The sequence below is a fragment of the Stereum hirsutum genome, assembly GCF_000264905.1.
Source record: "Stereum hirsutum FP-91666 SS1 unplaced genomic scaffold STEHIscaffold_24, whole genome shotgun sequence".
NCBI lineage: Eukaryota > Fungi > Basidiomycota > Agaricomycetes > Russulales > Stereaceae > Stereum > Stereum hirsutum.
In genome coordinates, this window is record NW_006763154.1 from 19,520 (window position 1) to 43,157 (window position 23,638).

At 51.7% G+C, this 23,638-nt stretch overlaps 10 protein-coding genes across 10 annotated transcripts; 4 read left to right on the top strand and 6 right to left on the bottom strand.

The window, feature by feature from the left end:
• Positions 1-2,289: 2,289 nt before the first annotated feature.
• Positions 2,290-4,409, top strand: STEHIDRAFT_163432 (uncharacterized protein; the record flags this gene model as incomplete). Its single annotated transcript, XM_007311126.1, has 8 exons — positions 2,290-2,449; positions 2,510-2,616; positions 2,676-2,916; positions 2,982-3,219; positions 3,272-3,410; positions 3,463-3,537; positions 3,594-3,782; positions 3,837-4,409. 8 exons carry the CDS (start codon positions 2,290-2,292, stop codon positions 4,407-4,409), a joined length of 1,722 nt encoding a protein of 573 aa, XP_007311188.1.
• Positions 4,410-4,692: 283 nt separating this feature from the next.
• Positions 4,693-4,887, bottom strand: STEHIDRAFT_69125 (uncharacterized protein; the record flags this gene model as incomplete). The annotated part of the gene is made up of 1 exon (XM_007311113.1): positions 4,693-4,887. A coding segment is annotated over one exon (195 nt), but the record flags the coding sequence as incomplete, so codon positions are not given.
• A 571-nt stretch (positions 4,888-5,458) lies between these two features.
• STEHIDRAFT_45159 (uncharacterized protein) lies at positions 5,459-5,788 on the bottom strand (the record flags this gene model as incomplete). Its single annotated transcript, XM_007311108.1, has 1 exon — positions 5,459-5,788. A coding segment is annotated over one exon (330 nt), but the record flags the coding sequence as incomplete, so codon positions are not given.
• A 1,465-nt stretch (positions 5,789-7,253) lies between these two features.
• Positions 7,254-8,852, top strand: STEHIDRAFT_69114 (uncharacterized protein; the record flags this gene model as incomplete). Its single annotated transcript, XM_007311111.1, has 3 exons — positions 7,254-7,723; positions 7,800-7,894; positions 7,963-8,852. The coding sequence occupies 3 exons, from the start codon at positions 7,254-7,256 to the stop codon at positions 8,850-8,852; spliced, it is 1,455 nt and encodes a 484-aa protein (XP_007311173.1).
• Positions 8,853-9,182: 330 nt separating this feature from the next.
• On the bottom strand, positions 9,183-9,996 carry STEHIDRAFT_69154 (myosin regulatory light chain cdc4; the record flags this gene model as incomplete). Its single annotated transcript, XM_007311115.1, has 4 exons — positions 9,183-9,234; positions 9,307-9,454; positions 9,650-9,715; positions 9,852-9,996. Coding segments are annotated over 4 exons (411 nt in total), but the record flags the coding sequence as incomplete, so codon positions are not given.
• Positions 9,997-10,515: 519 nt separating this feature from the next.
• Positions 10,516-11,692, bottom strand: STEHIDRAFT_126306 (uncharacterized protein). Its single transcript, XM_007311127.1, has 5 exons — positions 11,675-11,692; positions 11,364-11,615; positions 11,177-11,304; positions 11,014-11,122; positions 10,516-10,958 (listed from the first exon to the last, which is right to left on the bottom strand). Exons 1-5 carry the CDS (start codon positions 11,675-11,677, stop codon positions 10,551-10,553), a joined length of 900 nt encoding a protein of 299 aa, XP_007311189.1. The 5' UTR covers positions 11,678-11,692; the 3' UTR covers positions 10,516-10,550.
• Positions 11,693-11,825: 133 nt separating this feature from the next.
• STEHIDRAFT_150863 (DUF221-domain-containing protein) lies at positions 11,826-16,363 on the top strand (the record flags this gene model as incomplete). Its single annotated transcript, XM_007311128.1, has 16 exons — positions 11,826-11,916; positions 11,976-12,107; positions 12,167-12,279; positions 12,345-12,431; positions 12,616-13,344; positions 13,403-13,745; positions 13,824-13,884; positions 13,949-14,089; positions 14,150-14,181; positions 14,237-14,326; positions 14,385-14,558; positions 14,642-14,948; positions 15,028-15,103; positions 15,209-15,249; positions 15,413-16,231; positions 16,289-16,363. 15 exons carry the CDS (start codon positions 11,829-11,831, stop codon positions 16,185-16,187), a joined length of 3,189 nt encoding a protein of 1,062 aa, XP_007311190.1. The 3' UTR covers positions 16,188-16,231; positions 16,289-16,363.
• Positions 16,364-17,813: 1,450 nt separating this feature from the next.
• Positions 17,814-19,087, top strand: STEHIDRAFT_69159 (NAD-P-binding protein; the record flags this gene model as incomplete). Its single annotated transcript, XM_007311116.1, has 6 exons — positions 17,814-17,933; positions 17,997-18,202; positions 18,269-18,342; positions 18,403-18,620; positions 18,678-18,753; positions 18,834-19,087. The coding sequence occupies 6 exons, from the start codon at positions 17,814-17,816 to the stop codon at positions 19,085-19,087; spliced, it is 948 nt and encodes a 315-aa protein (XP_007311178.1).
• A 126-nt stretch (positions 19,088-19,213) lies between these two features.
• STEHIDRAFT_69209 (glucose-methanol-choline oxidoreductase) lies at positions 19,214-19,922 on the bottom strand (the record flags this gene model as incomplete). The annotated part of the gene is made up of 4 exons (XM_007311121.1): positions 19,214-19,267; positions 19,321-19,439; positions 19,497-19,538; positions 19,607-19,922. 4 exons carry the CDS (start codon positions 19,920-19,922, stop codon positions 19,214-19,216), a joined length of 531 nt encoding a protein of 176 aa, XP_007311183.1.
• A 179-nt stretch (positions 19,923-20,101) lies between these two features.
• STEHIDRAFT_163439 (uncharacterized protein) lies at positions 20,102-23,151 on the bottom strand (the record flags this gene model as incomplete). Its single annotated transcript, XM_007311129.1, has 7 exons — positions 20,102-20,425; positions 20,510-21,414; positions 21,479-21,702; positions 21,772-22,653; positions 22,704-22,923; positions 22,980-23,054; positions 23,109-23,151. The coding sequence occupies 7 exons, from the start codon at positions 23,149-23,151 to the stop codon at positions 20,102-20,104; spliced, it is 2,673 nt and encodes an 890-aa protein (XP_007311191.1).
• Positions 23,152-23,638: the final 487 nt, after the last annotated feature.

Below are 23,638 nucleotides of genomic sequence, written 5' to 3' on the forward strand. Positions count from 1 at the left end.
GAGGGAGAGGGAGAGATGTTGACGCACCAGACGAACGAGGTCACGTGTTGACAAACGGAGAATGCGAGCGTGTTCGGAGGGTTGAAGAACCCCCGGAACCACCAGGAAAACAGAAATCACACAGGTAGAAAAAATCTGGGGAGCTCAGTAGGGTTTTATTGAGGGGGAGGGGGAGTATGACATACCGGAAGAACGAGGCCACGCGTTGATGAACGGACAACGTGATCATGTTCAGAGGGCTTGAAAACCCCCATAACCACCGAGAAAACGGAAACGACGTGGCCAGAAAGAATGTGGCGAGTTCAATAAGGTTTGGGGGAGGAGGAGGAGGAGAATAGGACGTACTGAGAGAACCAGGACACGCGTTGACAAACGGACAACACCATTGTGTTCGGAGTGCTCTAAAACCCCCAGAACCATCAAGAGAATAAAAACAACGCACCTAGAAAAAGATAAATGGCCTGATTTCTGCTTGGGGAGGGAGAGGGCTGTGCTCTCCCTTCGAAATTGAGGCCTAGATGGTTGTGGTTGGTGCCAGGAGCTGTAATGGGGAATAATGTGGACACAACATGTCAAACACACTACACCCATCACACACTCAGAAACAGGAGGAGGAGCAGGAGGAGCAGGGAGGTCGATGTGAGCTGGCAGCCACAGAGCACGCAGGTGGCCGGTAATTTCCGGGATGACCCACCGGACCCGCGGGTACCCACCTCACGGGTCCGGGTTGGCCTCGGGTGACAAACTCATGACCCGGACCCGACCTGGCTGGGTCAGGGTACAGTACCCGGCTGGGTTACCCAGACCCGGGTCATTCCCTACGGACTAAGTACCTACCTCAAACCTACCTAACCTCGGGTCCGGGATTCACATTCCGCGACCCCCTTGGGGCGGAGGGGGGTAGGGCCTTAAATGCGAAAGGTAAGATCCGGTAAGGAACTTTACGTGTGCCACCCCCTTAGACCCATTGGGCATTCCGAATTCCGTAAAAAGGATGCCACAACTGTGCCACATTGATCGGAATACTTCCAGGTGCCCGTGGGGCCGCAAGACAGTTTAATTGTGATTATACAACATTTGGTGAAGTATTGGGCCATGCACTTTCGCCCCAGTTACCAGTACTCGAAGGTGTTTAGCATCACATTTGAAACTTGAAGTGTCTGACCCCGTGCCCGAAGCTACTTGGTTGCTACTTGGCATCCATACTCGAGGGAATTTGACTCCTGTGGAAGACAACATACTCCCCTTTGGTTGCAGAATATGATACCATTGAGCTTTATACTCCACCAAAGCTATGGTCGGCGTACAGCGTCGAGAGCCACACAGCGAGGCAGCATGCGCCACACAATGAGCCCGCATGCTCGAAAAGGAAGAATCCACTTGCCCTATTTGGGCCTTTATCCGATCCAAATTAAAGTATTACTGTACTTTTTCGACCAACTGTTCGCCCGATTAGGAAATTCCTAGGGTTGGGGTTGGCCGATGAACCTCGATTTCTAATCGGAGTTCATCGGCACCCTCAGATTTTTCCCCGCGTGACGCGTGACGAACAGTTGGTCGTAAAAGTACAGTAGATTACAGTTACAGGGTTTTGCATAAGAAATCGGAATGTCGCATCTGAGAAAAATTGGGTGCCTGGGTGTCTGCGACCCGATTTGGTTTCATCTCGGAGAAACCGACCAACAAGTCACAGAAGTGTCACTGTGACGGTCGTCACTTCGTTTCGGAGACGACGAAACGCCGTGTCGCGTCGCGTCCCATCAACCTTGCTCCCGACCACCACCACCCGCCGTTAGGCTTTCTATGTTGTTGCGCATCTTCCGACCAACGGAACGTGCACTCCGTCATCGCTCAGAGCCGTATACTTAATCAAGTTCACGGTCTATCAGTTCGCCAGTGTTGCGTATAGTTGGATTGTAAGCGGCCGGGTGTGTTCTGTTCGCACTTTCATCCCCTCTGAGCTGGGATCATACTGACCCGGTCCCAATTCGCCGCTGCTCTCAACGGTGAACCTTTCAGAACGTGTTTCAAACCCTGTCAACTCACAATGCCCTGCTGTGCACTACGCACAACCCTGAGGTTCGGTCTTTTCCTGTATATATTTTTCAGTCTTCCTGCGTGTTGAGCGCATCACTGCTCATTTGAAGATCTCCATCCATTTTCAGTGGTGAAAAAAATGGTTTGCGGCGACGATCATTGGGAAGGCATAAAGGAGGGAGTGAGAGCTGGTTCGTAGTCTCCAGCCTCCCATCTTCTACCGCTTCTCACATTGATTCCTGAACAACCTCGATGCCGAACGACAACCCCAACTTACCACCCGGCGACAATGGCCGATTACCCTCTCAACAAAATCAGGCCGACGACCCTTTCGTATTCTATCACCCTCCTGAACACCAGAACGTCCCGCGCCCTGCTTCGGATGGCTGGCTACGTCGTCCAGCATGGATCGGTATGTTCTGTACCTCCGTTGAAAATTGATTTCCCTATGGCTGACTGATTTTACGTGTAGATGGAGGTGTCCAGCCCCCACAGTTCTACCATACCCAGCAGGACATCGACGCCAATCGACGTGCACACTTCCCTCGTATTCAGGCATTGCACGAGATAGACCGACGTGTGCGTATATTCATTCTTGTACATCTGGTTTCATGTTGACTGAATAACTTCTCTACTAGGCGGCTTTAGCTCAACGACAACAGCAGCGTACTCCGACCCCGAACCCCGTTGGCCACACCCGCAACACTATCTCGAACGCTCAGCAGCTGTCCGCTGCCGACGATAACGTCCTGGACCTGGAGGAGATGTCAGATGATGAAGACGACGTCGTCGAGGTCTCTGGTCCATCCGCCCGTGCTGGTACAGTGGCAGCGGGCGGGCCTGCACCTGGGGCTGGCAATGAACCCGCTTCTGACGAGGGTTCGTGTTCCACATTTGTTTTTTTCTATGTTTCAGTCAGAGCTGATGTTCATCATGTATGCTAGGCTTTCTCGTCAACGTGGTTCTTCACAAGACGGTATTTGAGACGGGTTCTGCGCGTGGCGGTTCAAAGCTCGTCGAGAAATCGAAGGCGATCCCGCAGATGACGAGGATCAAGCTCACCCCCGAGTGGGTACGTTCCCAATTTGTTCAAGCTATTCTTCATTGCCACGGGCTCGATGACCGGTATACTGCCGGCCCAATCTGCGGTCCGGACTTTCTTTTGTGGTGGACGGGCTATACGTACGTGTCTTCCTTCTCTTCGACCTGAATTATCCACTCACACACCCTACAGGAAAGCCTCAGCCGCGACCATCAAGACCGAAGAGCATTGGGTGACAGCCCTTACTGCTATCCTCGCGAAACGTGGAGTTTGCAAGATTTTCGTCGATATTGATGCGAAGGCATTGAAAGGCTTTTGTAAGGTTGAACCAGTACGTCGTTTCCGAGAAACTCTTGCGGACTCAGTTGCTAAGACAGGCATAGACTATCGACACTTCAGGTGTATTCCCACAGGCGGACAATACTTCTGCTCTTGATGAGCTGATTGCGGGCACTCATGTATGCTCGTTCAATGTCCATTTTTCTTCCTATGTCGTGCTTAAGCCATACTCTAGGTCCCGCAGGTCGGCACATTCTCGCGCATGGCCCAGCTCCACGGTGGTATCATTGAAGAGCTCAAGAAATTGCACAAGGACTGTGCGGAGCACAGGACCGAGAACGGTGACAGTGGAATCTGCTACCGCCACGGCAATATCCACGTGATCCTGAACATGCGACGCCTCGCTATTTGGGCCGCTGCCATAGTACGTTCTTCTTGTTCTATGATTACTTTTTCTTTTTACTAAGACCTTCTCTAGGCTGCTGGCCGTGCAACTGTCTATGAGCCTCCCAAAGACTCGCCAGAGTTCGGAGGTCCTCCAGAACCGAAAGCTCGTGGCCGGACTGGTCCCCGTCCTCACCGCGACCCTGAGCCAGTAGCTGGACCTTCGACAATGGCCGATATCGCGCCCGTCCTCATGACCGTTGTGGCCAAACAAGCTATGGACCTCATGGCTGGCCCCAGCTCACGTCGCCGTCGCTCCTACTCGCCGCATACCCCTCGTCGATCATACCACTCGCGCTCTCCCGTTCGTCGCCGCCGCCGCTCAGCCTCCCCTCGCTCTTCACCCGTTTCCCAATCCCCTATTCCAGCGAAGAGTAACGAGTTGCACGCTTGCCTGGTTGCACTTCGCGCCGAAGAGGACATTGATATGCTCTGTCACGAGGACGCTCTCGCCGCCGAAGACTTCACCCCCGACGTTCTTTCCATGGTCAGTGTCAAGGACCTTTGTGACTTGACGGGTGCTTTGAAGGGACGGGTTTTGAAGCTGCAGAGGTTTGCTGTGAAGTGGTGCGAGATTTTGGAGAAGAAGCGCAGACAGCGTGCGTAGATGATCCTCATCTTACTTTCTGCCGTCGTTGTCCTTTCTATATGCATTTTGGGCTACGTTCCATCTGACTATGCTCTCGTTTTATCTCTCCCTCTTTCTACCTAATCACCCTCCCCGATCATGTTATATGTTATTTCTGCAGTCCAACTCAGTACCGCTCTTTGACTCGTACTGGTCCTCATCCCGGTTCTTGTCCGTCATGCCCCCTCTCTCACTATGTCTGTTACATAATACTGTCACTACTCAAATATATGTCATTTTCGGCTGAACTACCCTCTCTGTCTCATGAGTACCCGCAGTTCCTGATCCACCCGGCTGCATCATCCTCGGTGACCGAAAAAATTGCCCGTTGAATTAGCCAGGGTCTGACTTCAGGCCGTGTGGCCTCATCTTCATGCCGTCGTAGCCATGCCTTGATCGAGCTGAATGCTTGTTCGATCGGGTTCATGTCTGGCGAGTAAGGTGGAAGGTAGATCAACCTGGCCCCTGAATGATCTGGTTGGCCTCAACAGAGTATCGACAGTATAAGATATGCTTACCGCACTCTGTAACGACGATTCGTCTGATCTCCTCATCGTGGTGTATAGCGCAGTTATCCATCACAACAACACTACACACTCCATGTGGGTTCAAAAGAGGGGCCTGCAAATTGTTAGACTTTGACCGATTGATGCCGAGTTACTACTACTCACAAGATGAGTTTCAAGATACTCAATGAACCTCTCCTTTGTGACACTTCCTTCGAAAATATCCAGTGCGACGATACCGTTTACCGTGAGTGCAGGAAGTATCGAATAACGCTGACCACGGATGAATGTGTCGCGCCGCACACACGCTGTCCCAATCTCCGCCCAGCCCATCGTTCGCTGATTCGTGAGATCGTCTACGCTTGACTCATCTAGCCATACTATATCCTCTTTGTTAATCTGCCCATTCTCCGCAATCCACATTGATCTGACCAGCTCGTTCCTCTCCGCTGCGGTTTTGGCGATATTCTTGTGTGACAGCGCAAGACGACGCATTGTGCGAGAAAGTGTGGCAACGGAGACTTCGACGTTACGATTCTCAAGTAGGTCTGACTGCACCTCGTCAAGAAAGACACCAGGATTTCTCTGGACGAAGGCTTTGATGTATGCGAGGTCATCCATCTCGAGCAGTCGCGACCGAGCTCGCTGTTGGACAAATGGATCGCTGACGGTCCCAAACTCGCGATAGCAGCGCAGGACTTCGTAGACGGTGGATGGGCTGCAGCGAGCACGGAAAGCGATCTCCTGGACTGGTAGATACTCATCGAGGCGCCACTCGACCATGAGCCATTTGACTGCGTCGGACAGATGGGGTGCCATGGCTGGTGAACGTGGGCGGGACAGGCGCTCAATTGTCACGCATTTCCATTCATGGCTCACGCTCTCTCGTGGTTTCTCCGAAAGACAGCCAAATGCGGCAGTAGGCGCCCAGGCACATGATTTTTCTCAAACGAAATGTTCCGATTTCTTACAGCCGTTTGCATATGAGATCGGAGTGACGCGCGGAGAAAAAAAGTTGGGCGCCTCAACCAAACAAAACCATAAACGGCAGTTCATCTCGGCGCAACTTCGGCAGGCTCGTGTGTTGCTCGTGTGGCCCAACCACGTCTTGACTTCCGCCTTGTTTGCGCTGCCATTGCACGGGCTCCCCGCTTCATATGCTTACTTGGAAGGTCTTCGACTGGCTCTTTGACTGGTTTTCCTCTGCGTTCGCAATGCACTTGACGAAACGATACACTGTCGACAGGTGATAAGTAAGGTACCGCCTCCCAAGGACTCTGCATCTTCAAGCATTCACGCCATCACAATAGCCGACCATTTACCACAAGCTGACCGGAATCTGGACAAACATTACATGTCAAGTTATTGTCCCTCCCCTCTCTCGACGTAGGCACCACAAGCGTTCAAGTTGCATCGTGGCAGTGACGGCCTCGGGACATCCATATGTCAGGCGCAGGTGGGTTGAGGTTAATGTTCTGTGCGAAAAGGCATCGCAGAGGTGGAGTTAGTCGTGTAGCTGTGAGGTGAGTGGGGTGATAATCTCAGTCAGTCTGGTATACGTATGGTGCGTTTTGTTAACTTGTCCTGTTCGAGTGTTTGCGAGTAGTAATCGGTGAGGGTTTGCGGGTGTATCGAAATAGTCGCCATTGGTCGACTGTCGAGTGGTACTAGCTTTCGTTATTCATGCATATGCAGCCTACAAATATTCTCTCCTCATCTCTCTTTCGATCCTTGTCACCACACACTTTGCGAAGGTCCCGTCACCTTTCCACACTCTCCTGCTTTTGGTTTATGCTCGTCTGCGCTTTTTTTCTTCTTCGGCCTAAGCTCGGCCGTAACTGTTTGTTCGGAGGCACTCTGGCGTCCTTCGCTGATCTGTGAGAGGGCAATAGCATGCTCGGTAGTTGAGTGTCTAAGCTGTGTGACGACGCCTCGAAAGGTTTCCTGGTGAATGTAGTATATATTTTACTCTTCTTTCAGATCTCAGTCACATGCACTAGCTCAACCTCTCGTGAGGGCCATGCAGTTCTTCTCGCGATATGTGGAAAATAGTGGCAAGAAAAGTTATTCAGAGACAATTATAGCGATTCTATGTAATACACATCAGCCTGGCTTTGAACGACGGTGCCACTGCCGAAGCATGCCGAGGCGGACTGCCGTTTATGGCTTTGTTTGGTCAAGGCGCGCCATTTTTTTCTCCGCGCATCACTCCGATCTCATATGCAAACGGCTGTATGCAAAACCCTGTAACGAGAGCTTCCTGGTCCCGTCACTGGGTCCCGTCTTACTTTTCCGCCACTAACTATCTTGTCTCCCAATGCTTTCAATCTTAGCTTTCCCCTTCCACGTCATTGCCAGTCTTATTCGCTATATATTTGGCCGCTTGCACATCTCCTTGCCAACATTTCCTTTCTCCTCGCTCAACTTCTACCGCCCCATATGGCCCAACAGCGTCGGCCACGCATCCTCGTCCGATCCTTACAGCGTCGCAGATCGTTGGGTGCGGGCCCTTGAAGACGAGACGGGCGCTCTCTGTGTCAGTCATGCACGGGTGGGACGTGCTTCGGACAGTGATGCTGTCGAAGGCGTAGCAAGCTCGTCGAACGTCGGGTCACTATCGAATAGTACAGGGTTGAGGACGAGGTATGGTACGATCAGCGCAAAGGTGCTGCCTGACTTCACGTTGGGGAGTTATGAGGACGCACTCCAAACTTGCCAGAGGGAAGTCAGGATCGGCTGCATCATTCTCGTGAGCGACGAACATGATGATGTCCTCGAATTCAAGCGGTAAGCCTCAGACGTCCCATTCGTTACTGGGCTGATACGGTGAGCTGCATACTTATGCATTCTTCATACCATGCAGGAATACATTGACCGACCCGACATTCGTCGACCTGTTGCATACGAATAACTTCGTTGTCTGGGGTGGTGATGTGCGTGACAAAGAAGGCTGGGCTGGTGCGATCTCTACTCCTCGCGGTACTTACTGTACAACCATAACATTTACTGTATCTCTTTCTTTATAGCATCCCAAAAGCTCCAAGCAACAACATATCCCTTCGTCGCGTTTGTCTCCCTCCAACCTCCCCGTGGCTTCACTTCTCGCCAGTCCTCGACCTCAAGTAACAGCACGCCCTCCCTGACCATCCTGTCTCGTCATCAAGGCGCTTCCGCCACGTTACCCCACGTTCTCAGCACACACATCAGCACCCAGCTCCTCCCCCGGATCACTCCCTTCCTGGAACGGATTCGCAATGCGAACCGGGAACGCGATCTCGAGCGTCGTTTGAGGGCCGAGCAGGATGCCGCATTCGCCGAGAGTGCGAGGCGGGACCGCGAGAAGATCGAGATGCGGGTGAGAGAGGAGAAAGCTGCGGAGGAGGCGAAACGGCTGGAGGAAGAGAAGGCGATGCAGGAGGAAGAGAGGAAGCGGCAAAGAGCGCAGGTGAAGAGGAGCTGGAGGAAGTTGAGGCGAGGAGAGCTGATTCCTGCCGAGGCGAAGGAATTAAGGATGGGCATTCGGTTAGGTGACGGAGAGAGGTTAATGCGTGGATTCGCCAAAGCCGACAGTGTGACAGCCTTACATGCGTTCGTGGACGCGCATCTGGTACCTGCCGAAGAAATCTCAGAGAAGGACGAGGTCATCTTTGACCAAGGTGAAGATGATGAATATGAGATTGTACGAATGATTGAGGACGCGGGCCAGTCAGCGGATGAATGGTGGGGTTTCAAGTTGTTCACCGCATATCCACGTCGCGAAGTCGCTTGGACACCCGGCACGAAACTCGCTGAAATCCCAGGACTTGAGCAAGGCGGTCAACTCGTTGTGGAGATGGTCGACGTTGATCGGAGGCGAAGCTCGGAGAGTCAGAGGGTTGGAGATGGGGACGATAGTGATGGCTATGAGACGGAGTAGTTTATGGTTACCTTACAACCCTCTGAATGTCCTGCTTTCTGTAACGCTCTTGCACGGACCCTTTTTTGACCTATAACTTATTTCATTCTTTCAATACCTCCTCTCATTCATGGATGGCCTGAACCCTCAAAAACTCATAGAAGCGAAGTAAGACAGTGCCCGGGCGCCAACCAATCCGTTCCTCGAGCCCCTAAGGATGCGGTGAATTCGTACAGGAAATGCTACATGGATATATGTGTCCTTCCATCCACCACGAAACCATCGAAACAGTGTAGCAGTCTCTTCATCCGATGAACCCCACGATAAAGCGTGGCATTACAGGGAGAATGTTTACTGGCTAAGAATCGTGCGCACAAACGACTCGTAGTTCACGTTCCCATCGCTGTCAAGATTCGATGTTAGGTGCATCGCGAGTCGAAAGACCAAAAGGCTGAGGTAGATGGAGAGAACTCACGCGCCAATCTGCACACCCTTCATCAACTCATCAACTTCCTCTTCCGACATCTTCTCGCCCAGTTGTGTGAGGACGTATCGCAACTCTCCAGCGCCGATGAAGCCATTGCCCTCCTTGTCAAACACTTGGAAGCCACGAATAAATTCCTCTGTTAGGCGATGGCACCCGTCAGCACGAAGAATGAGATCGTTGTTTGGGTATCAGCCACGTAGAGCAGCGATGAAGGTTCAACGTGTTCAACGAAGAGGAGAATAGAGATCGCAAAGGGATGAGTCGGGATGGATTGGCACGGTCAATTGGTTGAGACGTGTGTGAGAGTGTGTGTGCAAATAAGACGACGAACCCGGTGTTCCCGCAGGCTTAAACCCATCCGGTCGGTTCAAGATTGTCAAGAATGTTTTATAATCCACTATAAACATCAGCCCACCAACACATATACAATCACGCCCATTCGTCCAACCAGCGATCAACCATCCGAATCAACCAATGCAGTAGTTCAGAGGTAGGTTCCATTGACAGAAGAAAAGGAAGGGAGCAAGGCGTACCATCTCTCGGCGCACCATTCACGATATCCGCCACCTCAGCCTGCGTAGGGTTCTGACCCAGTGCGCGGAGAAGATCACCCAGAGTCTCTCTTGGGACAGCACCGGTTCCTTTCTTGTCGAAGAGGGCGAAGGCCTCCTTGTATTCTGTTTACGGTGGTATAATCCAACGTGTCATCAATAACAGATATACAGTGGCGATGATGGATAGATGCCGATGATGTTGCAGAGTATGACGGGGACAGAATTCAGATATCGGTCAGCTTCACGTTGAAGTGGCGAGAACAACCAGAAATACGCGTACCGGCGTTGTCGCTCTGTCAGATAGGACGCGTCTCTTAGTTTGAACGCGTGCAACCTCAAAGCGTAAAGATCATACCATAGTTCAAAAAATATAGCCGTGTAGTCGTGAAGAGGCAAGGTGGACGGAGCGGGATAGAAGGGCGCGTTAGAATCAAAGCAAGTCGTCCTAGAGGCCCGATTTGGGAGGATGAACGCTAGCAACGAACACGCGATCCACGTGGCGATTTGTTGGGCCACAATGACGCGAGTGGTACTCGGTGGTGATGAAGTGACAGTCCCTCGCCGTGCGACACAGTTCACGACTACAGCCCTCATTTAGAGAAGCATAAGACTAAAACATTTGTGAAGCTACAGACATGTGGTTTGATTGTACACGGAACTCATTTTTATGCACCCGGGCTAGATATACATTCCACCATCGCCCACATCCCCTCTCCTCCCTCTACCTCCATTAGCAATAGCAGACGCACTCCCTTTCCCTTCCGCCTTCCATGCCCTCCCCACTTTCGTGCCTTCTACTCCAAGCAGACAAGCATCCACACCTTGCATCATATCCCTTGACCAGCCGTCGAGCCCGTCATTAGCATATTCTTCCAGCGACACCGAGCCAGCTGAAGATCGGGAGAGTTCAGAGGACCTAGCCTGCGGGATGTGAGGAGAAGGCAGCAGAAGAAGCGTTGCTTTGATTGGGGGTTCAACAGCAGATGGGGTGGCGAGGGATGCGAGGGAAACATAAATTATGGAAAGGAAAGCGGCGGATGTAGATTGGATGAGATTTGGTGGGGAGAAGGGATGATAATTTGAAGCCTATTTCGGGTGGTCAGATTGGGGAGTTGGGCGATAAAAATCATTAAGTGCGTACGGGTGGTTTACCGCCCACTGTGGATAAGTACCGTACAGGGGCCTCGTGGAAGAGAAGAGGCTGTGGGGTGATGTATACGGGAACAGGGTACGTGTCAAGAAGGGCAAGTCTAAGGAAGAACATTCAGTACATATATAGGCCACAGTAAACGGATCGACCATACCTTGCGGGTTTGAAAAAATCGAGGACACTCTGTGCGTATGGGTTCATGGCCCAGATGGGGAGTGCAGTCGTCAGTTCAGATATGATGATTATAGATTTCGTCCACGATGGAGTGAACACCAGGCCAACCTAGAAATATGACCATGGGTCAGACTAAGACGAACAACGGTGGAATAGGGGAAACGTACTTGGATTTCGTTGACGAACACGCCACCTCTCTGCTGTTCTAAACTCGCGCCTTGAGCCCAAGATCTTCCAGCATCTCCAAATGCAATAATCAGGTCGTTTCCTACCCCTTCGAAGGGTCCAACTCCCTTGATGTTTATGGTGAGAGGTTCGCGAACAACTTTGCCATGCGAGAGGGGGTTGAATTCGTCCTCTTCCTCATCTGATTCAATAGCATAGCGTGGAGGGACAGTATCTTGGAGAGGATCTGTATCCTGCATCATCAGCCGCGCATTTAGATTTTATATTATACGCAAAAATGATGAAGACTGACCATGGTTGATGAAGAAAAGAGCGCGAATGCAGACGCCACACTGTCGAGGGTGACGACAGTGCTCGGAAGCGGCGGGCCGGGATAACGGACGGCGTCTGGATGGTTTCGGTTTGGCAGTGAACGCATTGATTCTCTTCAAGTTCTGCCGTGTCCGATGTTGGAAACGTTCGCGAGCTGGCTGCTGGATGACGGCGGCGACGGAGACGTCGACCCGAGCCTCCCTCCTGGCTCACCTCCAACCTGTATGTTTTGTCTTACGACTGTTCCAATGCTGACAGGCTGAATAAGTACTTCCTTCTAGACAAGTTCGAAGGACCATGGTTCACCACGCAGGCCATCCTGTCCACCACCATTGGACTCCTCTCCTTCCTTATCTTCTGCTTCTGCCGTATGAGATGGCCCATCCTCTTTGCCCCGAGAACGAAACTCAAAGGTCTGTCCACCTTGTTCTTATCCTCTGGGATACTCCTTAAACCTGTCCTTGCCACACAGGATTCTCGCCACATGAGGCCCATGCACACCAAGCGTTCTTTGGATGGATCATACCTACCCTCAAAGTTTCGGAGTTTACTGTGCTTCAGATTGTTGGCTTGGACGCTGCTGTCGTGCGTCGTCACTCTTGTCTTGCCTCTAACTGCGCAGCATAACTGACAGGGTACACTCTCCTTAGCTTCTCAATTTCTTCAAGATGTCTTTCTATCTCTTCTCACTATGCTCATTCTTTTCTGTCGCCGTGTTAATGCCTATCAATGTCAAGGTGAGCTCTCTTTGTTGTCGCGTCCACCAATATCGGTGGACCTACGTCAGTGATATTGTGGCCCCGACTTCGACGGGTCATTTGAATCCTGCATGTCAATTCTAACATTCATACCGGAGGATTTTCCGTATACTGGAAAGTCGTGAAAAATCCACACAAAACCACGGCTAACACGTCTTTCCAGAATAATATCGGCATCGGTGACGAGCCCGACGACGATTGGAGCAGTCTCGACGACCCAGGAACGGGCAATCCCCCACCAACCAAACAACGCGACTGGCTCGACCTCATCTCAGACGCCAACTCCTATCTCTCCGTCCACCTGCTCTTCACATACCTCATCACCCTCATCGCCCTCCGCTTCATCTATCAGAACTACCGTCGCTTCATTCGCGCTCGCCAGCTGTTCTCCCTCGAATTAGTCCACTCGATCGCAGCCCGCACCGTCCTCGTCAGTGGACTTCCGCCCCACCTCCGCGGTGAACGCGCCCTGGCAGAGCATTTCGAGAACATGAATCTCAGCGTGGAGAGTGTCAGCGTGACGAGAGAGGTTGGGAGTTTGAAGAGCTATCTGGATAAGAGGACAAAGGCGCTGAAGAAGCTGGAGAGTGCGTGGGTGGACTACGTGGGCAATCCAAGCACGGTGGAAAGTTATGATCCATCAGACCAGGCACTTTCGGGTGAGGCAGATCCGGGCGTTGTTGAATCGCAGTCGCAGTCAAACAATGTCGTGGTGCCACACAAGAAAAGGCCCACATTGAGGCCGGGTTGGTTCAGCAAGAAGGTGGACGCGATTGAGTATTTGGAAAGCGAGTTCCAGAAAGCGGACGAGCTAGTTAGAAGGAGACGGAGAACCGCGAAATTGAAGGCAACAGATTCTGCTTTTGTCACATTTGAGAACATGTCTAGCGCAGTACGTCCTCCTTCGTCTACCCTCGTACTCCGTTCTCGTTCTGAATACCTTATCATAGCAAATTGCTGCCCAAACAGTCCACGCTTCGACCCCCTTCCAGTTAACGACCAAACTCGCCCCCGAACCGCGCGACATAGTCTGGTCGAATATGACGCACTCTACCAACTCCATTCGCGCTCGCGAACTCCTCGTTCTTACCTCGATTGCCTTGCTCTTCTTCTTCTGGATTATCCCCATTACCGGTCTCGCTGGGTTGTTGAGCTACAAGGAAATCAAGAAGACGTGGCCCTGGCTGGGACGTGTCATTGACAAGAACCCTCAGATACAAGCTATCGTGCAGAATTCACTGCCTTCGGTGGCTATGATGGGGTTGAACGCATTGGTCCCGTTTTTGCTTGAGGGTGAGTGTTTTCCGGTATCTTTGTCTGTCTGAGCTTGTGTGCGGAGAATGAGATGGTCGACTAACTCGTCATGCACAGCTCTTACTTATATTCAAGGGTACAGAGCTCGGAGCTGGATTGAATTCTCGCTTATGAAGAAGTACGTCGGACTGTTCTTCCTAGTCATTCCGAGATTCAAATGTTGAGAGCTCGGTGTCCCAAAGATACTTCCTCTTTCTTCTCGTCAACGTCGTCTTCATCTTCCTCTTAGCCAGCACATACTGGCAACTCGTCCGCGACCTTGCCAATTCTCCAGCCAAGATCCCAGAGAAGCTTGCGCAGGCACTTCAGAAGGGTCGTGCGAGGTGAGATTTTACCGTTCTTGTCCATGGTAATCCCTATCAGACAGCTGACTTGTCTGGAAGGCATTTCTTCCTGTCATATGTTATTCTTCAAGGTATGTAACAAGTCGCATGCGATGCTAGTGTTGCATACTGATCCAGTGAATATAGGACTCGGCATCATGCCCCTTCAGCTCCTCAACTTGGGCGTCATCATTCCCCGCCTCTTCTTCCGCATCTTCGTCACCCGCACACCTCGAGGCGAGTCACAATCTTTCAATCTCTGAAAACTCTCATCCTGATACCACTGTCGATGTAGACTACGCCGAGCTCAACGCCCCGCCGATGATCAACTACGGCGTTGTCTACCCTCAAGCCATACTCATCTTCACCATTACGCTGTTGTACAGTATCGCACAACCCCTCATACTGGTCTTCGGTGCGCTATACTTTGGCATCGCCTACGTCGTCTACAAATATAAACTCCTCTTCGGTATGTCCCCATCCCTTTCCAGCCTCCCATTTTCGTCTCGCGTCCTGAAGCCTCATCCATTCGCTGATCCACTGTAACTCCAGTATTCTACAAACCCTACGAATCTCAAGGCGAAGCCTGGCCCATCACCTTCACCCGTCTAATCTGGGCCGTGATCATCTTCCTCGTCTTCATGATCGGCAACTTCATCCTCAACCGGGGCTTCATCCTCTCCTCGCTCGTCGTCCCGCTCCTGATCTTCACCGTGGGCTGGAGCTGGTATATCGACCGGGAGTTCAGGCCGCTGAGCAAGTTTGTGAGCTTGAGCTCTGTGTTTGAGGTGCAGAGGGGTGAGGAGACGGAGGATGTGGTGAGGCTGAGGATGGGCCATCCCGTTACGTGGTCACAGAGGTGCATTCAGGATTGTTATCCATTTTTCATTTAGGTGAAATACTAATGGAACGACCGCCCTCTTTCTACACCTAACTAGTAATCTGAACCGCAGAAGATATGCACAAAATGACGACACGCTATATGTCGCACCTGAAGACGACCGGACCGACTATGTACGTTCAATGCTCCATGATGAACTCACAAGCAACCCCCCCCCCTCCATTCATAACTTCGCCCTTCTGTTGCCGCCCCTTGAACTAACGCTCTTGCCGCTCCAGTCACAGCCACCTATGGCAAATTGGTATAGCGGTGTCCTTAAGTGCGTATTGTTTCTTTTTGAACGTTTGCCTCAGGGCGTTTCGGGGCGACTTTGGAGTGCAAAACTTCTCGCTCACGTTCGTCTGGGAGTCGCGATACGAGAATGCTAATCACAGCGATCGCATGTGCTAAGCTGACGCTGTCTTGTTGTTTTTCTCGTCTAGCACGGGCAAGAGACGATACGGGCATCCTGCGCTGACTGGTGTATTACCCCATCCTTGGCTACCACTGAAGAAAGGCGAAACGCTCATCAACAGCCGCACCGGTGCCACCTCAAATGGCAATGGCACAAAATCCGACCAGGCCGTCGTCCTCACTCTTCGCAAGCGGCAAAGTATCGTTCGCAAGAGAGTGCAGAGCATCGGAGCAGGAGGCCCAAATCGACAATCGTCTGCGCCTACGCAGCTGCAGACGGGAGACCTTCTTGGTCTCGCAGATGGCGGACAGCAGCAGCAGACGACTGTCGGAGATGCTTCGAGTGGTTCCGCAGGTGTTGCGGGCGATGTAGCCCATGAGGATCCCTGGCGAGACGCTCGACCAGGACCAGCTCGCCGCGTGAATACAGCTCCAAGTGCAGTTCACCATCGTCTCAGCTTTGACTACGGTTCGGGTGTGATAGTGCTGCCTGACGATGGAGACTGGCTGGAGGAACTTGAAGATGAAGATTCAGAAGAGGAGGATTACGGAGCAAGCGTCAGCTCGCCCGCCATTAGCAGAGGCCCATCCTCCGGTGGTGGTGGCGGAGGACCATCGACACCAAGACCACCACTGAACGCGACAGCGTCAGAGGGAGCAGATGTTGCCTCTTCAGCAGCGTCTGCCTCGGAGTCACACGATCCATCATCTTCACCCTCGCGGTTGAGGTATGGAACGTACTACCATCACCCGGAGCGACGACGGCAGACCATTCCGGGTGCTTTCCCGAGATTGGCATCTTAATCAGTGACTCACCTTTCCTTTCCTTCATACTTCGGGATTCGGAGGTTCGTTCCTTCTTAATAACATTTCTTGTGCCTCTCTCATTTCTGATCCATTTATAGGTTATATATGGAGATCTAGGCCTGTTTGCTATGCGTATACCCGTCTTTTTGTAATCTACTTATGCCGATAATGAGCTGGATGCATGATCTGAATAGGTGTATCGTTTACTTCCTCTTGTGCTTAACTTGTGAAGCACTGACCACATGTTGCCATTTTGCCGTCCAGAGAAAATATGTCATCGCCGTGCGACTGCATGCCCGCACCTTTCCGCTGCGCGACGATCTCTTTAACAAGGTTCCACGGTCCAATCTTGAAACGTGCTTCGGGGACACCCAGAAACCGCTCTTTGTTTGTTGGGCTCTCGACAGCCACTTCGACCTCTACTTTGAACCGCGCGGAAAAGTACATACGCAGATACCCATGCGACAGGTGAATCTTCGTGGTTTTCCAGCAGCGTACATGGAGAGCTCGAGAACATGCGAAATATCTCTAATGACTCTTACGGAGATGTGCCGGTTATCTTCATTATCTAATTATAAAGCGCGCTACTCGAAGTTGAGCCGGCACTCTTGGGCCAGCATCCTCAAATTTCTGCCACCTAGACGTGGTGAGACACCTATGATGATCCTGATGGTCACGGTATGCCCACACTATGGACGTGAAAGTATCTGCTCGCCCCCAAGGCCTGAAATTCCCTCTGGTGTACACATCGGCTTTTCTATATCTCTCTGTCAATCCAATCTTGCCAATTCCACTTCGTTCGACAATCTGCGGAAAGACATTTCCTCTATGGGTATGGAACTGCATCTTTGGTGTCTGTTCTCTCATTTGTCGTGACGCTGCTGCCCATGACGGCAAGTACTCCAGAAATGCAACTCGGCATCCTGTTCCCTCCGAACCCCGATATGCAACATGTTGGTGTCAGACCTGCAAGCCCTGGGTTGCTTCGGAGCATTTCCTCATCAATTATTGCACAGCCTGCCTCCCACCCTCTCTATCCGCGGCAGGCGCCTCAACCTCGTGATCTTAGCGCAAATGGAGAGAGCATAATTCACAGATCAATCTCACGTATGCGAGGTTCTGTGAGTCTTCAGAGTCTTCCCGTGGGGAGATCTTGGGTGCCTCCGGTAGTATTCCGATGCAAGCCTTCGGTACCCCGCCGGTGTGGAGCCTGTATAGCTCGGAAGAGCCGACCTTGATGTGTTCCCCGTGCGTCTCACCTCGTTCAATAGTTGGTATCCGTACTGATCCTGTTCTATCCAAGGCGACTTCTGCATAAAATCGCAATAATTGTTCCAGGACTCCCAAAGATTAACCATTATTGGGTCGTTCTCACACATTCGCTATACGCTGGGGACGAAAATACGACAGTCGACAACTACTCAACGTAGAAGTCTGTGTCGCAGGATATCCACATACACCCCGGGGCCTACGCTCTATAAAATGTGTCGCGTCCTGCAGCCAATGCCTCGATATCAACCTCTCCCGAGCTTGACATCGACACAACCTTCCCTCTCCTTCTTTATCATTGAATACATTCATCTGACAGCCATGTCTTCTCCTGCATCCGTGAAACGAGTCGGCATGTTCAGCGAGCTATTTCCACCAAAGTCAACGTGGAATGTCGAAGATGTTCCCGACCTCACTGGCCAAACCATCCTCGTTACAGGCGGTAGCTCCGGCATCGGGAAGGAGATGTCGAGGGTCAGTCTCTCCTACACCCTGATCATATTTCGACCGCTTACAACCTAACTTCCTTTTTCATAGGTTTTAGTGGCCAAGAACGCTCGAGTTTACATTGCCTCCCGCTCCGAACACAAGTCCTTAGAAGCCATCGAGGAGATCAAAGCTTCTACGGGGAAGACGGAGGTCTTCTTCCTCAAACTTGACCTTGGCGACCTTCGCGCTGTCAGGGAGGCTGCAGAAGAGTTCATGCGAAAGGAGTCAGAGCTGCATGTCCTGGTCAATAACGGGTGACTTACCGACTTATCTTTTAATGACTCAACGTATACAACTGACGTATCCTCTGACTGGTTTAGAGGGGTGATGAGCCCACCAGTAAAAGAATTAACGGTTCAAGGGTATGACCTTCAGTTTGGAACTAATGTTCTGGGTGAGCCGTCGAGTCTCGAGTTTGGTTTCGCTCTCAACTGAGTACTCGGCATGAACGCAGGTCATTTCTTCTTCACCTCTTTGTTACTGCCAATCCTCCGTCGCACTGCCACCAACCCGCACAATGAAGCTCATCGTGTCCGTATCGTTGTATTGTCCTCGAGCGCACATATGTTTGCATCTGAGGGAATCCTATGGGAAACGTTACAGAAGGGCGATGTCGCCACAAAAGCGAGGGAGAATAAAGGACATCGTTGGCTTTACGGGCAAAGCAAGCTTGTAAGTCTAATCGACACGGAAGCCTAGGTTTATCACTTATCCGATTCGACCGCCTAGGGGAACATATTAATAGCAAAGGAATTAGCTAGGCGTTTCGGTGACCAGAGCATCGTTACCACGTCTGTGCATCCAGGTGAATCCCAAACAAGTCCAAACTCTGCGACCGTTTATTAAATCAACATATTGAACATGAGACGATCATCTTGTATTCAGGTAGCATCGTTTCGGACATGCAGCGTCACCTCAACCCCATCGCGGTGTGGATCATGCGCAAGCTCCTCGGCTACCCATTAAGTATGGGAATTATTACTCCATTGTTTGCCGCCACCGCTCCGGAGACGTTGGGGATGAATGGGGAGTACATTACTTGCTGGGCACGAAGATCGATCCCTCGAGGCAAGGGGTGTGACCAGGCGCTGTCAGCAAGGTTGTGGGACTGGTGTGAGGAGCAGGTCAAGGGATTTTGAGATACGCGGCATGCTCTGACCATGCCCCCGGGGAGTTTCAGAAGTTCCAGTGTGAAGGTTGTGTCTCGTATCATGCCAAGCCGATGGGTACTCGTATGTATGATACACGAGTCCCGAACACATATATCATGATCGTCGACTAGCTGCAGCAATAACAACATCCGCGGCCTTTTCTGAAATCTGGCGGAACTTCTCTGAGCGTCGCCCTGCATTAGGTGTAATAGACTACTTACCATATACGTTGGTGTGGTGATAAAATACCCAGGGACATCGGGCCAGGAGCTGGCGTCGACGACACGAAGACCTGCAGCACCGCGCACGCTGAAGTTGCCGTCGAGAACGGCCATCGGGTCTACGGCAAAGGACGATCAGATCATCGAGGTCTTGGATGCTCGAATCGTGAGCTTACCATCGTCGGCTCCCATTTTATTAGTGCAGCAGGCATGATGTCCTAAACGAGAGGACGTCCAATCATTAGTGAATACTCAGCGAGTGAAAGGCAGACTGGACGCCACCGACCAAAAACATTCTCATAAATGTACTCATCAATCTCGTCGTCCGTCTGCACCCGCGATCCGGGTGAAGTTTCTCCTTCAATCCACGGAGATACCGTCAAGCCACCGATGATTCCTCTAGCTCGTTTGAGTGCTTCGCGCAGATCTGCGACGTCCTGTGGTCCCTGGGCTGCTTGGAACCTGAGTTTCTGGATGTTCAGGGGGTCTTGGGGGCCTGGACCTGTGAGGTTGACGAAGCCGCGCGATAAGTCTGATCGTTTCTTGTGCTTTGAACTCAATGGATAACCGAGCGCTCCAAGCCAATGATAATGAAAGAGCATGTATATTCAAAGCCATCAAAACAATTGATAAAAGAGGCACGGTGTACGAGAGCATGGGGCAAATCACAAAGGAAAAATGATAACGAGAGAATTCGAGGAGATGAAAGCATACAAACACGATATTACACAACGAAAATGAGCGATGTCCATACAGAGTTCCGGAGGCGGGAATTCTGCATCTAGGTTGCCCTCGGCTCTGGAACCCTGACCATGTTCTGAGCACCAGCCAGCGCCCAGGTAGCGCCAAAATATCTCTTGAATGGCCAACTCTGGGTTACAGACAGAGGGCCCCAGACGTCCTCTTCGCACTTCCAGAAGTGCTTGGGAGTCTCCTCAGGCCCCGCGATGGCAATGACGCTGATATGGTCCGGAATTTTCGCTTCCTCCTCGGCGGATAGTGGGACCAGAGGCTCGTAGTCTCCGTGCTTTGCGAGTCGCATCTTCTCGAAGATCTCCATGATCGCGGGGCCTTCCTCAGTCGAAAGTTTCCTGTCCGGTTCTCCCTACAGAATTGAGAACACAAAGCGGCCAGTTAGGAAAATGGATATAAAACTCGAAAATTCAGACGGAAAGAGGAACAAACGTACCGGTTTGTTGCAGCGAGACATGTAGATCCATTCCGGGTCAAGAGACTGTTTGGCCTCCCGGAAAGTCACCGACCTGATTTTACCGTTCTCCCCAGTAGTAAACTTGGCCTGCACATGGATCCTGATAATCTTCGAAGAACCCTTGGGTCTAGCATAGAATTCCACGTCGATGTGGTTGTTCGGGTCGGGGAGATAGAACGCGGCTCCTACACCACGTTCAACGGTCTCCTTCAAATCTGGGGCCTTGTTGGCTCTGAACCCGAGTGGCAGGCTGCTGCTAGGACCACAACCCCACCCAGCCGAGGACGCGACATACTCGCCATCAACCTTGTAAATGGCGACGAGCTCACATTCGAGATCCTCCAGATGTTTGTATTTCTCGCGAAACAGAAGAAGATCGCCCAACCTGCGGAACTGGCCGCCGAACATCAGCGCGATGATGACCAAGATCTGAAGTTCGTACGATCGTCCTTGCGAACAGGGTTCGGGCGCCCAGCGCGTGGAGTCGCCCACGGCCTTGATCAACTCGTCCTTGCAACGGATCATAAGAGAGAAAATCACCAGCGGCTCGGTGATGGAAACGACGAAGGCCTTTTGTCCATCGGCGCCGCGCGACTCGGACTTGTGAGCACTGCTCTTGTCTGTGCTCCCGTCGTCGGCGCTCCCGTTGCCAGTGGTCCCGTTGCCAGTGGTTCCTTTGCCAGTGGTTCCTTTGCCAGTGGTTCCTTTGCCAGTGGCTCCTAAGCCAGTGCTTCCGACTTTGTCAGTGCTCCCGTCGTAGGTCTCTTCGCAGCGTACATGCCCTATACTAGCCTTGACGAGCTTCAGCTCCTTGTCAGTGACAGTGGACATGGTCCCGGTGGTGATGTAGCGTGCGACCATGTGGATGACCGTCGTCTTGACGTCTAGATTAAGACAAACAGTCAGTTCAATGCAAGTATAATGGTGTAGCGTAATCGAAATACGAACCAGGGGGCAAGGAGTCGTACTCCTTCCAGTCGATGATCGGTCTGATCTCGTTGGCGAGCTCGATCGCTTTGCCTTCGAGGCATGCCTCTTCGCGCTCAATCTGACCTCCATCCGTACACACATAGCCACCAGTTAGACGCAGAGCAAACAGAGTGAAGAGTCGATGAGGACATTCGGTATCGGATCGAAGCACTATCTCGATGAAGCACGCGGTCACTCGATACCTGGATGATTGGGAAAATATTGAGTAAGAAGTGTGATGTGCGACTGCAGAGCAAAGTATGGACACTCACCGGCCGGGAAACAAGTCCAGCATCCGCTGGACAAGCCGTTTGAAGGACTTTACCGGTATTTTGCGCTTTTCAGCCCAGGGCCCAAGATGCTTGAGTATATACTTCCGTTGCTCTTCCTTGTCGTAGAAACCATCTGGAATATAGACCACCTTCAGGCGGGTACCCAAGCGAGCGGTCGTGGACTGCACGGAGTCTATGATTTGGTCCTCAGATAGGCTGATTCCGGAGATGACGGTATGAGTGAATAGGCCGAACCCCGTAAGAACGTTAACCACCTCGGTCAAGAATGAGCGAGGACGATCAGGGTCAGCGCGAGAGCGAAAATGAGAGGTGTATTCCAGTGCGCCAAACTGAGCCTCGTCAATAATCAGGTAGAAAATCTTCATGTATTCTGAGAAGTTGGATTTTAGCCGATGCATGGTAGCCCGAAGGATAGCCCAAATCGCAGATGGAGAAGCGTCTCGAAGGTCGTCTTCCAGGCGCTCGCAGATATCCTGATAGAGTTCAGGAAAGTCCTTGTATGACAGCTCGGGATGAAGCTCAAACAAAGCCCACTGCATCTTCCAAGTCTCAACAGACACAGCGTCTGGTTTGCACTTCAGGAATGCTTCGAGAACGGAAATCCGAGACAGGACCGAAGTCAAGACGCAGGTTCGCACAATTGTCCGATTCTCCCCGAGTTGTGCTGTGTCGCCAGATATTGGGCCGAACTTGGACCTGTCTGCGAGAGAGTTCAGAATGCCGGAACAACTCCGAAAGCCAGGATCGGTGGGATCCTTTCCGAGTTCGGGGGGCCGACAGGAAATACCTAAACCACAGAAGTTTCCAAGGAGGCGTGCACATGTCTGAGTCTTTCCGGTCCCGGAAGCGCCAGAGAGCAGACTTTGAGAGTGTCAGTGCGTTTCGATAACCGAACAAAGAAAGACACGCACGAGACTCGGGCCGAAAATTTGTGTTTAGCTGAAAGATCGGTCTCGTCTTTGTCCATACCGATCAAATCGCGCGCAAAGACCGAACTCATCTCTCCCCCAAGCTTGAATTCTTCGGACAGCAATGATCCGTTCTTTAGGCGATCAAGAAAGGGGTCGTACGTCTGAAAGACATCATCGATAGTCTGCTTGACTTCGTCCGGGCCTCGTTTCTTGGGTGTGTCTGCGCGGGGGTCAATTAAAAATGGGCATCAAGTGAACGTGGATGACGTGACTCACAGGGTTCATCAGATGGGTGCGGATGCTGTGGCCTGGGAGGTGCTGTCTTAACTTGCTCGAAAGACGGCGCAGGGGCTAAAGTGAAAATTTCAGGTTCTTGATTCCAGTGAAGCAATAATGTGGACGTACGATCTTCCGGTGTCGCATCCGTAGTGGGTAAGGCGCATGGCATATGCCTATGGAGGTCCGATCCGAAATGGCCCGAAATGGCCCTTTTTGTCCGGACAAATTTTGGTTCAACTTGTACGCACACGGATCGGGTGGCACCTTTTCAGACGATTTCTGTACTCGTTTTTGATCGGAGGTTGATTTGCGAGGCTATTGTACGAGTATGGGATCAGAGATATATCCAGAAGAGTTTTGTCCGCACTATTGATCAAACCTCAAATCACGAGCTTCATGTGCGCATACAGGATGCAATGTCCCACAGGCAGAATATTGTACGCATAAATGATCGAACATACTATTCCGGTAGTTTTGTCCGCATAACGACAAAACAAACGGGCCTAGCACACATAGCCCAAAGACTATTCAGATATAGTGACACTCTACGCTGCTCCATCAAATTCCGTTGCTTCCTCGCCACCCGAGAACTCCTCATGATCCGCTACCTCTGCAGGAACAGCTGTAGACACTGACAATCGTGCCACAGGCTACGG

Coding starts and splice junctions, on each gene's coding strand:
- STEHIDRAFT_126306 (XM_007311127.1), bottom strand. Junction 11,305..11,363: donor TGTTCGTCAACGAAATCCAA/GTACGTTTCCCC, acceptor TCATATTTCTAG/GTTGGCCTGGTGTTCACTCC. Junction 10,959..11,013: donor CAGTGGGCGGTAAACCACCC/GTACGCACTTAA, acceptor CACCCGAAATAG/GCTTCAAATTATCATCCCTT.